General features: G+C 42.1%; 1 protein-coding gene across 2 annotated transcripts; it reads left to right on the forward strand.

Annotated features, from left to right (window-relative positions):
• Window positions 1-471: 471 nt before the first annotated feature.
• EEF1AKMT1 (EEF1A lysine methyltransferase 1) lies at window positions 472-11,755 on the forward strand. 2 transcript variants are annotated; one of them, XM_086742305.1, is made up of 5 exons: window positions 472-504; window positions 7,262-7,415; window positions 8,314-8,396; window positions 9,049-9,329; window positions 10,818-11,755. In XM_086742305.1, the coding sequence occupies exons 2-5, from the start codon at window positions 7,266-7,268 to the stop codon at window positions 10,943-10,945; spliced, it is 642 nt and encodes a 213-aa protein (XP_086598431.1). In that variant the 5' UTR covers window positions 472-504; window positions 7,262-7,265; the 3' UTR covers window positions 10,946-11,755. The 2 variants fall into 2 exon arrangements, with proteins under 2 accessions (XP_086598431.1, XP_086598440.1); XM_086742314.1 differs by lacking the exon at window positions 472-504 and adding an exon at window positions 6,140-6,162.
• The last annotated feature ends 4,777 nt before the right edge of the window (window positions 11,756-16,532 follow it).

Consider the following 16,532-nt stretch of genomic DNA (forward strand, 5'->3'; position numbering starts at 1 on the left):
CCAGTGGACTTAACATGAATGGATATAGGTGCACTCCATGTAGGACAATCCTCTATGCTGGGAAGAAGACTTTTTTTGGCAAGACCTTTCAAAGACAAAAGGGATAATGCACTGAATCCCAGATCCAGACTACTTGGAAGTCTTCTAAAACCACATGAAAATGCCCACAGTTCTCTACTGGCCCCTCAGGTGGCTGCGCCCCGGCCCTGGCGCCTCCGGCCCCGGCTCGGACCGCACGGCCGCGCAGGCGAGCGCCCGCCGGAGCGTGCCAGTGGCCGGGACGGGCGCGGGGGGCACGGCACTGCCTCAGCCCGGGCGCCCCCTCAGCGGGGACGGGCGGGAGGGGTGCCCGGCCCCGCCAGTGGCCGTGGCGGCCGTTGGAGGAGCCGCCGCCGCTCCGCCCCCGCTTTCACGAAATCCCCGGCAGGGGGCGCGCGGCACCGCTGCGCGCGGCGCTGGGGCGGGGCGGGGGAGGTCCGCGTGCGCGGAGGGATCTGGCGGCCGGTGAGTGGGGCGAGGGAGGGCGGGAGCGAGACCGGGAGTGCTTCGGGCCCGGGCCGCGTGCCCGTTCGCCCGCGTGGCCTTCCTGTGGCGTTGGCGGCCCGGGGGGACCTTTAGTGGCGCGGGCCTGCGGGAGGCGGAAGGGGCTGCTGCGGCGGGGGGGCAGCGCGGCGCGTCCTGGGGCCGGCTGCTCTTTGCCCTTTGGCGCCGTGGGGCGGACGGCGGCCGAGGAGGCGGTTGGTGGGCGGCAGCTGCCGAGGCTGAGCGCTCGCACCAGGGGAGGCGCGGGAGTTACGCACTGGCAGCAGTGGGCACTGAAAGCAATTAAATACAGAAGGGAACAGGAAAAGGGGGGCTTCTGACCCAGAAACTGTCTGTGTTTCATCATTCACGTGCAGGAGGGGAACAGCGGTTCTGAGCCCAGTCGGCTCTCCCTCTCTGGCCTGCTTATTAAAAGCGATGGGAATTGGGCTAGAATGCACCATACTTCCCTTGTCCTTCAAGCAGCCACCTGGCCTCCAGACCTTACTTTTTTAATCCGATGCAGTGTCTGCATATTTAGTAATCCTCTGAGATTTTCTCTTTTATAACTTTGTCTGTGTGACTCTGAAGCGCTATGAGATTTTGCCACGGACAGGGATTCTGTAGCTCAGCAACACCTTGTGTCACGAACCAGCTCCTGTTTTTTTTCTGAACCAGGCTCTTGCAGCACACACTTGTAGCCTTCCAGTTCTTGCCTTGGAAAGCAGCAGTTGATCTCTGCCCGTGCTGTTCATGCCGCTCACGATTACAGGCCCTGCCTTAGCCCTTCTCAGTTACTTCCTGGTAGTCATTCCCCTGCAGAAGCTATTCTAGTCTTTGGATGTCTCGCTACCCTTCTCGAACCTTTTCTAGTTTCAGTATGAAGGGACCAGAACTGCTGTTTGGTTTTGTGCTGTATGTGCTGGTATCTTGGCAGATCCCTTCAAATTTCTTTGTAGTTTCTACTTTAATCGTGCTCTCATCAGAAACCATTCCCGCTCAGGCAGGAGAATTTGAGGTTATGGTATGTGATTCTCCAAAAACATTGTATCAGTGTTTGGTGGCAGCCAGAAAAAACCCATCAATTGTTAGGATTTTTTAGGAAAAGAAACTGTAACAGAAAACATAATAAAAACACAGTACAGATATGTGATCATGCATAGTTTAGATATTGTCTACAGTTCCAGTCCATCTCCAAAAAGGGTGTATTAGAAGTGTTTAACAAGGATGAGCAGATGCATGGAAAGACTTTGTCAGCCTGTCAGTGGAGTCGGTTAAGACCCCTCAGCCTGGAAAAGAGCCAGCTTGCAGTGAGGGAAGGGGGATGCCTTACAGGTGTCTGAAATGACGTGGAGTGGTGTGGAGAGAGTGTATAAGGACTCTACAATTCGTTTTCTCTTCCAATACACAAAGTATTTGCATCACTAATGCTACTAGCCATGTTCACAGAAAGAAGAGGTACTTATAAAATAAAATTTCTTAACAGCCAACGTTATAGATTTTAAAACTTTGTGTGAATTTAAGGGATACTGGACAAATGTCTCTAAGAGAACTGCATTCCCAGAATAAATCACTTCAGATGCAGAAACCACTCCCTTAGTGGAAAGTAGTTAAAGTCTGGGAGAGTATAGAGTGGGGAAGTATTGCATAGGCTTGCCTTATTCCAGTCCTTCTGGAACAGCTGCTTTTGGCTGACTTAAAGGTAGAAGAATGACCCTTGATCTGAACTAGTGCAGCTTTCCTTGTGAACCATTTGCCGTGGATTGTAACAGAAAGTTCTCCAGACTTAATCTGAAATTCTCAGCTCTGTGGCAGATGATCTGCTCCTGGTGCACAAATCCTGCCTTATCCCTCTTTCCCTACTCCACAAAACCATTGGTACGTAAGAAAACGGCTTCAGGTTTGCGTGCAGGTTAGTCAGTTCTGCTTTTCTGACATTCTCTGGCTCGGCCATCGTGTTCAGAGGCTGTTCTGTTTCATGGCATCTAGGCCCCAAAAACTTGAGGTTCTGAGTTTTTTCCCAGTGGACTGCAGGGGAGCAAGCTGCCTGGCTGCACTGGCGGATGATCTCTCAGATTTGAGAAGTTTTGATTTGTATTAGAAGAGTCTACAAAACAGGTGTGGGTATGGCCTAGCATTTCTCCATTTCTTCTGGCTGGACCACACTAGCTATCAGGAGGACTTTTTTTTTGTATGAATTACTTTAGACTGATGTATTTCATACTGTTTGTCCTGTCAGTCATTCCTGTGAAAACACATTTGTCGATACTCCCAGTGTCTTGTCAAGTCATTGACAATCAACTCTTTTTAGGATTTAAAGATCTGAAAAATTGTTTCCAGTAGGAGAGATCCTTTCTCTGTCTGGGTTTTTATTATGGTTTGGACAGACTCCCTCAGCACCTATGTGTGGGTTAGTTTGGCTACTCCTCTGATCGTTGTCTGGGGACGGGGGATTTGGATCCCTGTATGCATCAAGGAGCTGAAGCTTGAGCAGAGCGCAGTACCTCCCTGGTTTTAAGGTAGTAGGGCACGTGTCCAGTACCTCTGATGGGGACTTGTTCACCTCCAGGCAGGTGGTTGCAGCCCCTTCCAGGTGATTTTCACTGCGGTGGCACACCATCGTCCAGCTTTTCTTGGTATGTGTTGCAGACACTGCAGATGATGAGCTGTTTGTCTCAAGTACTGACTTGGGTGGCTTGGGAAAAATACAACTATATTTAACTCTGTTTCATGCTATTTGTCTTGAGATCCAAGTTACTCTAGAATAAAATATTTTCTGAAGTTGAACCTGTGCTTTTTATATTCTTGGTAAAAGATCTAAGAGGCTAATACCATCCTCCTCCTCCTCCCCTCCCATCGATGAACAGCGTGGCTTTCCAGGTGTATTCCTACTCCCTGGACTTTCAGGAGTCTTTCCTTTTCCCCTCTGCTAAGGGACATTTTATTACAATGAGGTGACATATTTAGGGTACCATAAAGTATGAGCATTGGAAACTGGCAGAGCCGGAACCAGTCCTTCTGCTTGTACACCGACCAAACGGTGTTTCCAAGTTACGTGGGCCGCTGGGGAAGCCTGACTTACAGACATGAGTTAGGCTGACGCTACCTTTTTTGGCAGAGAAATGTCAGCCAGTCGCCTTTGGTGCAAACTGTTGGTAAAATCTCTGAAGAAGCAGTTGTGCACTTTACAATTAAAGTATTTTTTGAGGTGGCTTTGTAAATATGGATCTCGCCTCACCTCCTGCCTGCCTTCTCCCACAGAAGAGGAGCTTCCTCGAGTGGTGCTGTGCATCTAGAAGGATCTGACCTCTGGAGCAAGCTACGTTTTGTGTCTTTGTGGGGTGAGCAATGGTGCAAGGGCACATGGGGCACTTGCCTCAACTGACCTGGTGACTGCAGGTTTCCAAACTTCTCTGCACAGGGGCACACAGTTACATTTGGGCATAGAAGCCACACTATCTCTAAGACTACTGGTTTACAGGTGATCATAATTTCATGATTATGGGTGAACCAAATGTACAGGGGACCAAACACTGTCGGAATTTTTGAGTGAGTTAATTTTTCCATAGTATTTCTTCTAACTTGTTTATTTTTCCTCCACTTTAGAATTTGGCTATATAAAATTAGAGTTTTCATACCTGACAGCTGGAAACTAATGTTAAATAGGTACGATATTCTTGTGTAGACAAGGCTTTGGAGTCTCCTGTGCTACTATTTTCACTTGGTATTATCTCTTTTTATTTATTTTTGTTTTCTTTGAAGAGCTTTCATTCTGTAGTGGGGACGTTTACCTGAACAGTTCATCAGCTAATAAATGAGAGATTGAGCTGTGCGGAGGGGAAAGGACTAAGGAGTCTGCAGGCGCTTCCACGCCCTTCATCCTACCTGCTGCGCTGTGTGAGCTGTAGGCCATGCGGTGTAGTTGTAGTCACCTCACTTTTCCCATTTTATGGGTAGATCTGGCCCTTTAGAGCCCAGTGGCATTCAAATTTGGCATTTTACCCTATGAACACAACCCTGCCTGTTCCTGTATCTGTTGGAGCTTACCCCCTTTTTTTCCTGCTTTCCTTTAGATGAACTTTGACTTTACCATGAGTCTTATTTTTCCAAACTCTGTATGTGTGGTGTTCTCAAGCTATTCTTGGAGAACTGGTTTCTCTATTCCTTTGCTTTTTAATTAGGTACAAATGCAACACTTAAGGTAAGACTTAATAGTAAAGAAGACTTGCCATGTTGCTAGTTTTAAATCTTACATTCCTATTAATACAAAGGTTTAATGCAGGTAATATGGCTGTATCAGCCCGGTATGTGTTTTGAGTGCCCCAAATCCCAGGGCATTCCTAAAATACAACCCTGTCCCCCCATGTGGCTTTCACAGGGAGTCTGCGTGAGGACAGAGCGCAGGCTGCTCCTGGAGGGACTCAGGGCCTGGGGCGGTTGGAGCCTCAGGGGCTTTAGGAGTTTAAAGGTTCCCACAGAGTTTAAAGGTTCCCAGAGGCACTGTGTTTTTCCGTGCTTCCTGCCATCGTCCCCAAAGTTTTCAGAGTTTTTTCTCGAATTGAGAGCAGTCAGCTTTCTGGGAGGCATACAGAGAGGCTTTCAAACAGTAGAACTTTCTACTCCCTTGAAGCCAAAGGAGTTACAAGTCTCGTTCACATAAACTCACTTACTTTAATAGTTTCCTGATGGAGTTCTTGAGCATGAAAATAACTTCATGCTAATGACCTAAGTCAGTATATGTAGACGGTATATGAATGTTCAGAAAAATATCTTGAATTCTGAAGGTGTTCTTAATAGATGTACATAATATTTCTGCCATATGTTCTGAGTTACCTCTCCTTGCAACCTCACAGTTAATTACTGTTTGGTTCCTAAGGCTTTAATTTACCAACCAAAAAGAAGACTATTACAAATCAACTAGAAAAATTAATAGAAAAAATACAGCTGTATAAATTTTTATCTACTAAAACAATGGGTAATGCTTCATCAGCAATTTTATCTCTGAGGGTTTAATTTCATGGGCATGGATTTAGCCTTACAAATGCCTATATGGGCTCACTGCACATAAAATCAAAACTATTTAAACTTTTGAGTTAAGAACTACAAGTTTACATCTGTTTCAGTTTCTTAGTGTCAAAGCATAGATGTGTCTTTGCCTAAGGGATAACAGCAAACCAGATTACTACATGTATGATACACTTAATAAAAAAGAAAGTTGTGAGATGAGGAGTGATTTTAAACTTCTAACATCTGTCCTCACAAAAAAAAAGTTATTGTATAGGGCCTAGAATGGATTGTAGCACTGCATGCTGTTAGAGCATTGTTGCTAGAAACTATATTATCTGTGTGAATTTCCAGTCATTTTTGTAGTAAATATGTTAAATAAAACATAATTTAATAATATAAATAATTTTAAAGCATTTATGGTTTAGTCCACAAAAAAAAAAACTAGGGACAAAATTAGTGATTTTGGTTTTACTAGGTAGCTTGACTCTGCAAACCTCCTCCAGCGTGAGGCTGATGGCACAGGTGGGTCTGCAGGCTCTGAACAATTCCCTGTTTGGCCAGCCTGGCCTGAGGAGCCAGCAGGTCACTGAACAACACTCTGGAAAAGCCGCGAGCTTTGCTCATCACGTGCTGGTGCGTACCGTGTCAGTGCCACGGCAGAGTAGGTATTCTAGCGAACACTGACGAGTTATCTCGCAGTGGCGGGTGAGTGGTGGCACTTTTCCAGCAATCAGGGAGATGCTGAGTTTTTGGAAATGGTTTGAAAGCTCTGCAAAGGCGAGCAGTATGGAGGGAAGGGTGGAAGGGTAGGAGACTCTGAATTCTGGAGTTTTCTCCAGCACTTCTGACACGCTGGGCTCTTGTTTTCCTCGCCTCCATTCCACGAGGTGGCACCGTCCCTTCTGGGAAGGACACAAACGCTTCGGCTTCCCCTTGGGGCAGGTGCTGCTCTGCTGCCCGGGTGAGCAGGGTTCAGGGGTGCTGCCCAGCATCACCCACTTCAAGAGTTTTCTGAAAATGGCTGGGCTTTTCCGTTCGTATATAGCGTGTCTGTTTGACACCAGTGACGTCCGTGTTCTTACACACAAAATACACAAATTGTCGATTCACTAGTGTTATGTTAGAAAAACATCTTGAGCTTGCCAGCTTTTATTGGAGAAGGTTTCTGGCATTCAGAGGAATCTTTTTATGGCGTGGAAGTTAAAGCCAGGTGATGCTGCTTCTAGAATGCTAGTTTACTTCATTTTGAGTCAGAATTGTGTGACTTTTGAGCATGGGCAGGAATGACCAGTAGCTACCATCATTTCTAGGAGGGAAGGGAATAATTTCTATAGGATTTGCCAAATCCACTAAGGGTATGGGGTTTTTTTTTGTGCAGACTGATACAAAAAAGATGTATGGGTTCCGGAAACCAAGAACTGTAATGACAACTTCCCTGTAAGAATACAGGCCAAATCCGTGTTGTACAGAAAGGGAACAGTGTTGCTGCTGTTCCCAAGTTCTCTCTGGAGACATGTTGTTTCCAATCTGCCTCTCACTGGTTTAAGAGCTCCTAAGTAGAGGCAATATGTTTTCTCTTCTTAGGAGGTTTTTCTAGTTAGCTGTTACACTAACTCTGCATTGTGGGTGGCGGTTTGTTTTACCTGAGGAGACTATGCCGTTATTAAAAGCATTCGCCTCTGAAAAGGGTTAATTTAACTAGTTTGGTTTTTTTCCTCTGGTTGACGTCTAGAAAAATGGATGATGATGATAATGACATTCCCCAGCTTTCATCCCATACGTTGGCTGCCCTCCAGGAGTTCTATTTGGAACAGCAGCAGAGAGAGGGCATGAAGACCTCCCAGGGGTTTAATCAATATTCCGTTGGCTCAATAGAAGAAGACTGGGTAAGAAACTATAAACTTCAGTGAATGAAGCACGGTTAGAGGAGTAGCCTTTACTGAGTTTCTTTTGTGGGTGGATAATCAAATGAAATTAAAAAGAGGAACAATCAAGATGTTCCTGGAGTAGAAAAATCAAACTATTCATGGACAATAATGCTGTAGGGATATTTGCTTTAATATTGGATCTGGGTATAGTTGTCTGTTGTACATGTGCATGAGGGGTACAAACTGAAATTACATGGAGAAGGAATAAAGCTGCCAACAGAAGCATCTGTCCCTTCTGGAAATTTTAACTCTAGCCTGGCATGTGAAGGTAGTAAAAATTCTTCCCCAAGTTTGAGACAAACATAGTGTAAAAGATCAAGTGATCTTGCCTTTCACGTCGTATTTCTTTGTGTTTTATTTCTTTGGTTTTGTGGATGGCTGCTTTGCTGCTTTTTTTTTCTTCTGACAGACTGATTTTTGATTTGTCTCTGGGTTGGCTTTTCTTTTAACTCTTGCTTTTTCTGACCTCTTCTGATTTAGTACTTTTATCCTTTATTTCCTTCTATACTGTCACTTTTCAAGTTCCTTTTTCCTCTTCTGCTAAAGTAACTCAGTTTAAGAGCACATAAATATTGTGCATCTGCACACTGGGTTTGAACTAGCCTTGTCAGTGATTTTGCATTACTTGGTTTTCCTGATACTGCAGTAAATGCTTTGGAAACATGGTGTAAGCTACATGCTGTGTGTTGCTGGATTACAGAAGTAAAAAGACTGTCAGGAAAATAGTCACCTTTCCAGCTTTGCAGTTTGTGAACTGAGGAGTTGCTATGGATTTTGTTTTTCTTCAAATGTAACTTACCAGATAGCCCAGTCAGAAGGTTTGATGTTTTTTGTAATAGTGCATTACCTTCCTCAGCAACTGAGCCAGTTTTGGTACAGTGATGAAACTGCAGCGTGCCTGGCTAATGAAGCGGTTGTGGCAGCTGGAAAAGGCGGCAGGTAGGTTTTCATAATTACGTTGTAGATTTAACATCTCTTTTCTGTAAATGTTTTGTTTCATTGTGTAGGCATAACATGCATTTTAATTCATTACTCATTGTACTTCATCTTTGTTCAATTGAGATATTGCAGAAATGCTTTGCTGTTATTGATTTATTTAATAGTTCATACTCATCTTACCATTTAGCATTTCATTGGATGTTGTAGGCTTTGCCTTGTAAAAGTTTACTATGAGTCTTTTTATTTTTTGAGAAATACCAAGAGCTCCAGAGCATATTAATGACTTACAATTTTTTTCAGGCAATGTTTCTGTACAACAGATGGAAAAAGTTGGTTTTCTTCCTGTTTCTGTACAGTGTTATTTTTAATTTTAAGTTTTCAAGTGTATTTCCTTGCTGTTGTGAAATAAGATTTTCTCTGTAGTTAAGCTTAAGGTCTTTGTGCAGGATGGAGGTTGAATAGGTAATGGCTTTAATACTTAGAAGTCTGTTATTAAAGTAATTATTGGTTAAAATGGAGAAAGAATAGATTACATTTTTGGGACTAATGCTTAAAATGTTTTCTCAAAGCAGCCCTGAGGACTGCTGTAGGGTTTGTTACTGTTGTTGTTTGCCTTTTAAATTAATATTCTACGTTACTGTCTCTTTTTCAGGATAGCATGTGTTAGTGCACCAAGTGTGTACCAGAAACTGAAAGAACAGGATGGTAAAGATTTTTCAGTGTGTATACTGGAGTACGACAGAAGGTTTTCTATATATGGAGAAGAATTTATCTTCTATGATTACAACCACCCTTTGAACTTACCTGAAAATCTCCTGCCACACAGTTTTGACATTGTAATAGCAGATCCACCCTATCTGTCTGAGGAATGTCTTCAAAAAACTGCAGAGACCATCAAATACTTAACAAAAGGAAAGATTCTGCTTTGCACAGGTATAATTAATAAAAATATTAGCATCTTGTTCTTTCTCTCAAAATACAAACTTAATCAAGTGTGAAAACTACTAATTCAGTAACAATAATTAATCATTAATTCAAGGAGGAATATGTATCCTAAGCTTTTTACTGGAATACTTTAGTTCAACCTTTATTTTAAGCTGAAGGCATTGGGTTTTTTAATAGTTGAAGTCAGTACTTTTTTCATATGAGTTTCATTATGAGTTTTACTAAATTTTGAAGAATTAGAAGATCTTGCTGCAGAGTTCCAGAAATATTTTTTTAATTGTAAAAGGGCCACTCTCTGTAATTGCAATGATTGAAGTCTGGGTATAACAAACGTAGGTGCAACTTACTGTTAGTGTCATATTGAATAACCTTACAAATTTGTGATTTTTTTAAAACATATCGGTAGCTGCAGGATTTCAGCTGCCATATGCTACTCAGCATCTAAGGTGAGCTAAGTAGAAGGAATGACAAATAGGTTGGAATGGCCTTTGCTGAGTAAAGTGGGATGATTTTAGCTAAGTATTGAAAAGAAAAACAAAGTCAACTTTTTTTTCTTTTTCATATTGCCTCTCCTTACCAGTACATATAGAAATTGTAATATGAACAAATGTATGAGGGGATTCTGCCACTGTGATTCAAGTAAGGAGATCTTAGGCACTGAAATGCAGCAGGAGGAATTAAAAACCACTGATAAAAGCAGTGAAACCGTGTAACTTACCAGCTGCACTTCCAGGTCCTTCTTCATTAAGATGCACTTGCTGGTTTAAGAAGCGATGAGCATCTGCCTTAGCCACGGTGTTTTTTAAACTGTATTCTTATTAAGAGACAGGAAACATCCAGGAAACTTTTGCAGAAAAATAAAGGACAAAAACTCTTTGTGTATACAATTCAAGGGAAGTCAACCAAGCAGGCAAAATAAAGAAAAATGAAAATAATATATGGCCATAGAAAGCCTACTTCTTTGTTTAATTGCTCATGGCAGTCATGCACAAGGATGGTTCTCAGAATGTCTTCCCTAAAATGGATAGGTGGTCCTTCAGTTTACAGAGTTTGAGAAATACTGCTTAAGGAAGTGATTTCTCAGTGTGTAGTTGTAAATATCACAATGCAGTTTATTAAAGTGGAGGAGTATATGTAATCTGTTTGCATTTCCCATGGCTCCTTACCATGTAATTTCTTTGGCATGTAGCAAGAAGATTGAGTTCAAGTTTCTGTTTTCTATAAAAGGGGCACTGATCTTACCCTCTACCTATTTTTATGGAACTTCTTGGACATTCATTTCCTTGGGGTGTCTTCCATTTATTTTAGATTCCCCAATAGATTCAGTTGTTAAGGAGGGCTGACAGTGTAGCTGCTTTAGGCCTTGCTTCCTCAAAAAAGCAGGCTCTATGTAGATGCGTTTGGGAGGAGCTATTAAAAAAGCCCAAACATTCTGTTACTGTTTTTCTCATCAAATACAAATTATTTTTGCTGCAGGTGCAATCATGGAGGAACAGGCAGCAAAGCATCTTGGTGTGAAAATATGCAAGTTTATTCCAAAACACTCACGAAATTTAGGCAATGAATTTCGGTGTTATGTGAATTATGCTTCTGGACTGGACTGATTCTCATGAGAAGATCTACAACTTCAGTCAAGCTCCTTTCTGATTTTTATCAGTGACTCCACATTTCTTAATGCTGAAATATTCAGCTTCAAATACTGTTTTCTGGGATAGCTTTAACCAACACAATGTGATAGGCTCTCAGTTTTAAATGTGTAAGCATTTGCAGTTACTGTGTTTTGTACCTTACCTGTTGGGTAAATGGGGACCAAACAGTGCAGGTGCTGGATAATGGGTAATTTCTGTTAGAGTTTCACGCTAACTGGTAGGTTTTTTACCATTCAAGGACTCTTCAGTGACCTCTCTGAAGTTATTTTAGCTGGTTGACTTAAAACAACACATAGGTGCTGCCTGACAGACATCAGAATCATAATTGTATCAGAAGAGATTACTCGGTAGCTCGTGGATTGCTGAAACAGCATGAATAGTGGTCTCCTTTCAATCTTGAGAGATGTGTGTTCTGAACATGTCACGTGTTTTCAGAGTCATTATCCAGCAGGCTGATGTTTTTATAAAGGATAATTACAAGAGAAAATGGGTCTCCTTCTGGGGAGGCCTCTCCAGTTGCTTTTAATAATAATCAAAAATACCTGCCAGTTGCCAGGTGAGATAAGACCTACTAGCCACTATTGTTGCCAGACTGGCTTTTAAAAAACTTGTGCCTATTGTTTCCCCTTTTCTCCAAAGCCTTGTCACAAACCCAGACTTTCTTTTTGTAAAAGATAAGATCTATTTTGTCATCACTTACCACCATGTAAACTTGTGTATGTGTGCTGTACTAGAGAAAAAATAATGTAAGTTGTTAAACATCTCTTTGCAGAAGTACGGTGCATTTATTTTGTGACGTTTATATGTTACAGCAACAGAAAGTAATGAGCTTTAAAAAAAACAATTAGTCTCTTTGTATTTACTAGTTAAGCTAATCTTCAGAGGTGGTATAAACCATTTCATTAAGAATCCTATACATTATAGTCAGGCCAAATCACCTGAAATACAGAGTAAGTACAGAATAAAAATGCAACACATCAGCCAGTCCTTGCATTACTGCTTGAGACTGTGTTCATGGGTTCTGAGTTACTGTTGGTTATGAGATACTTCTGTAGTAATGTGACCCACACATGAGAGTCTGTTAAATCTTGAATCATCATGGATCTGATTAAATACAGTGTCCACTTTTTAACAGATTTCAGTTATCAAGCTAAAGATGACTTACAGGTATGACAAGTTTGTAGGTACAAGAACAGTCCTTTTTTTCCAGTTGCCCAGTTTTATCTTTGCCTCCTGTTCCACAGACAGCAGCAGAGCAGTAGAATAGAAGCATCTTAGAAATCGTTGAATCTTACAAGGCCACTGAGGTATAATAGAATGTGTTGATAAACTCCTGCTGTTTCTAATAGACAAATGTTAAATTTTTTATACAAGTTTTGGGCTATATTTCAGTCAAAACAGATGACAGATTAGAAAAACTTCACTTTGGGATAGTAGAGATTTTTGTTAACTGGGAATTTTTAAAGTTAGGTTTTATTAACCTTTTGACTACACTATTTTGTACTTTGGGGTGAAAGCTGGTTCATAAATTCCAAGGCACTCATCAGCGTTATCAGCTATGAATATACTATACGAAACCTAAGTATGTGATTTTATATGCCATATTTATATGTTGGGATTGTGTAAAAGGCTAACAGAAATGCTGCATCTACAAAACAAAGCACCTATAATGAAGTATTGAGAAATTTTCTGGTGGGGAAAAACTTAACTATGCTTGTGAAACAAGGCTTTTAATAAGGTGGAGATAATACTCATGTTTCTGTGGATTTCTGCTGTTTGGATGCAGAATTTCCTATCTGGTGGAGGAAACAAATGAGCAGGAATAACTTAGATGGAACGTAATCCTCTCTCAATGCTCAGAGAATTGTCCTTCCTGAGCTGGACACAACGCTGGTTCGTAAATACCTGTCCAAGCCACTGTTGCTGTCCTCCCCACTTTCCAAGAGATCTGTTCACTTCCTAAGGCTTTTTCCCCCTCACATTTTATATGTGCTGCTTCCTCCTCCCTCTCCCTCTACATAATGTTTCTGAGGTTTATTATACCAGTTTTCTCTCTCTTTCACATGCCTTGGTTTTTATCAGACTGGTAATAGGTGTTGTTAAAACCAGAGAAGTGCAGCAGAGGAAGCGCTCACAGAGGGAAGGGAGACCGGGCTCTTCTGACAGCCTCTGTCAGCCCACAGCTGATACAGTTCTGCCTTTCAGAGCAGAAGCCATCCATGCTGCTGAGCCTAATAAAGCCAGAATTCCCACTGAAAATGCCTGCCCACAGGTGACATACAGCTGGGTTCAGCTGTTTTCCAGGAGGCTACGCTATTACTTTACTTTTACGTGGCCAGTTTCAAAATAAAGCAAACCAGAATATTAAATGCATAGGTATTGGCACAAATCTATACTTCACAATTGTAAACTGGTTTATGTTTATTACTTCAATGTCTTGCACATCAAGCAGATGGAGACAATTAAGTAATTCCTGAAACTTTATTTTTAACTACATACAGGCTTCAAATGGGACAGGTACGATTTCCAGGAGGGATGATATTCTTCCCCCGCCATTCACCTAAATTAGAACGTGCTCTTCAAATACGAGCTTCAACTATGGTGCTACTTTGCTATTAATTGCTTCAGTTGTCTGCTTCATTTTGGTAAAGGTGTGTTGTTGGGCTCTCCTACCTCAGAATTAAAAGACAACTTAATCAGAGATGTGAAAAAAATAAGTGTACCATTTAGTTGCACCAAGAAATTCAGTTCACCAAAAAAAATAACTGCTACTTCTCACATGTAGGTCAGATGGCTTTGAAAAGAGGCACTGTGAAGATGCAGGATTATGAAAATGAGAGTACATGTAAATCTGTGTAGATGCACTCAACAGAGCAGCCCGTTGTCCACTGGCTGCCCCCTTAAAAGCCTGGTGAACGCAGGCAGCTACTCAGGCAGAGCTTGACTAGTGGCATTCACAGCCTTCGTCAATGATGGTAGGTGAGCTATTTTTGTCATACTTGTTTCTGAGGAATGAGCTGTTTCTGAGAAGGCTACAAGTCACACAAATTCATAGTGAATTTGTACTTTGTGCCATCACAGTAACTTTAAGAAATATTATGTGACAGCAAAATCTCTCTTTTTTTTTCTGTAACAGGATTATGAAAAAAAATCCTTTAGTGTCAAGTGGCGATTGGCTTGCTTTATTGTGGATGTCTCATGGATGGACCTCTTACTGGAGCAAACAGGGGTGAAGTTATCACCATGCTGTTTTTCCAGGGGCATTTATGACCACAGAGGCACACGTGCTACGCTGCAGGAACCAGCACTGTGCAGCAGCAGGACAGCTCAATGCCCTGCTGTCGGTATGAATGTGACACTCGGCAGGCGAAACCTGGGGTCTTGTGCACAGGCTGATGGCTGTAGGTGGAAGAGAATATACCACAGCTGTCGATACCTCCTCCCCGAGGACAAATTAAACATTTCTAGAAATACTGTTGCATTAAGTCCAAGGAATTGCTTCTATTAAGATCTAATCTGATCTGCACTGCCCATTTAAAATGGTGTTGCTCCCAGCTCAATATTGTACAGTTAGCCTGTCGCTGTAACACAGAGTTGCCTTCACCCCTCTACCCGTGCCCCTCTGTTCCACAGCAAGTGGGAGACACCTCTGATGACTGGTTTTGCCACTCTCCCTTGGTTATAAGCATCGTGCAGCCCTAGCACCGTGCAGTGAAGTGGGAAACAGAGTGGCTGGGTTCAGGTTGCAGAAGCCCCTCGTCAGCCCATGTCAGAGCTGTGCTGCTGCTCCGGGTCTGCTCATTGTTCTGCAGCCTCCTCAGCTGGGAGTACAGCAAAAACAAGTGCTAGCTCCTGCCAGTACTGTAGGATTGACTAGCTCTCCCTCATGTCTCCTAGTCCAGGTATTTATGGCTGTTCCCTAATCCTAGAAAGATTAATGGGTGCTTATACTTTCTCAGCACATTATAGCGTTTTTCCCTTTTCCCCTTGCTGCTTTCATGTTCCCTAACATGATTTCAGGTTTAGTCACAGATGTAGATCTCCACCTATTTGGACAAACACCTTCATGTACTGACTGGCTAGTAAAACATAACTGGCATCTCAGGCTTTCCTCAGCCTTCCTGAATGACATGAATTTTCCAACCTATCATCTTAAGTGATACTACAGAGAAAACAATCATCTCTTTAGCAAGGGTATTGTTCTGTGTTTTGTGGCTCCTAATGTATTCCAGGGACAACCTCACTGAAGGAAAATATTTTCCTGGCACAACAAACATTTTCTCAAATCAGCTGCAGCTGCCAGATAGTTTCAGCTTTGAATTGTTTGCATTTATTGGGCCTGGAGTTGGTTCAATGAGGCATTTCATGTCTGCCTTGTGTCAACAGTTTGTGAGCCTTGAAGCAACTCCAATGAACCACCCTGCCTCCCCCCCCCCCCCCATGCAAATTAAAGGCAAGGGTGCAGCAGCTATAACCAGAGGGCTAGAAACTGGAAAATGTCACACCACAGTTGAAGTGAAACTGATATAAAGCCATGACGTGATGATCTCTTTAAAAAAAAAAAAATTCCAAACAAACGCAAACTGCATTTAATACTCAACCTTTTCCACATGAGTAGTGTGGAGAGGGTTTATATATGGAAGGATATTTTGAAGGTTAACAAATGTTTATGTAGCTAATTGTTCTTGATGTTAAGTATTAACAAACAGTTGTTCACTCACAAACTATTAGCAAACACTTGCTAAAACATAAACATAGCTTTTAAGAGACACCTAACTGGAAAGCTGGATCAGGAAGCAAACTGGCTTAGATAAAAAGTCTGTCATAGAAGAAGGTGAGGATTAAAAAAGGAAAATGGGCTTCTGAGTAAGATAACATGAGGTTCCTTGTAACTGTGGGAAACTTTCTGCACTTGTCTTGCATGACAAGAAGGAGGCTGCCAACATACATAATCTATTGAGCCACTGAGGTTTTGCAGTTCTCTAGTACTTTCCTTTCAGTCATCCAATTCCTGAAGCTACGTGTAAACTAAAGCATCTCTTTTTCTGGATTGGCAAATCCGATTATGTTCCATTTACCTGATCTCAGCCTGCAACTCCCAGGAATTCCCAGAACATACTCTACTTACTTGAAAAACCTCAAAATGACTCCATAATTTATGCCTGCAGGACAAGAGAGCTGCAACAAAAAGTGAGATTTCTTTTTTTATCCACCTCATGCAAATAAATCCATGTGCTCTACTAACTAATTTCTTGCAGACAAATTTGTATAACAAAAGTGTGTAAGCAGACAGCTGAGTTTTGCGGGAGGGCAGTGTTTAGCCAGAGCTTTAGCTGGTAGCCCTTCTGGGTATTTACTAATGTTAAGGCCTGTGTGGTTTGGCATTTTTTGTTGTTGTTGTTTGGAGTTTTTTACTGTCTTTTACTGTGAAGACTTTGTTTTCTATGCTGCAGAGTCTGAAGATCCAACCTCACCCTGTCTGAAGTGTGCCTGTGGAGAAAAACCCCACAATAGTGAAACCATAAGAGGTTTGACTGCTGAA

Source organism: Chlamydotis macqueenii, chromosome 1 (genome assembly GCF_036417535.1).
Source record: "Chlamydotis macqueenii isolate bChlMac1 chromosome 1, bChlMac1.mat, whole genome shotgun sequence".
Lineage (NCBI taxonomy): Eukaryota > Metazoa > Chordata > Aves > Otidiformes > Otididae > Chlamydotis > Chlamydotis macqueenii.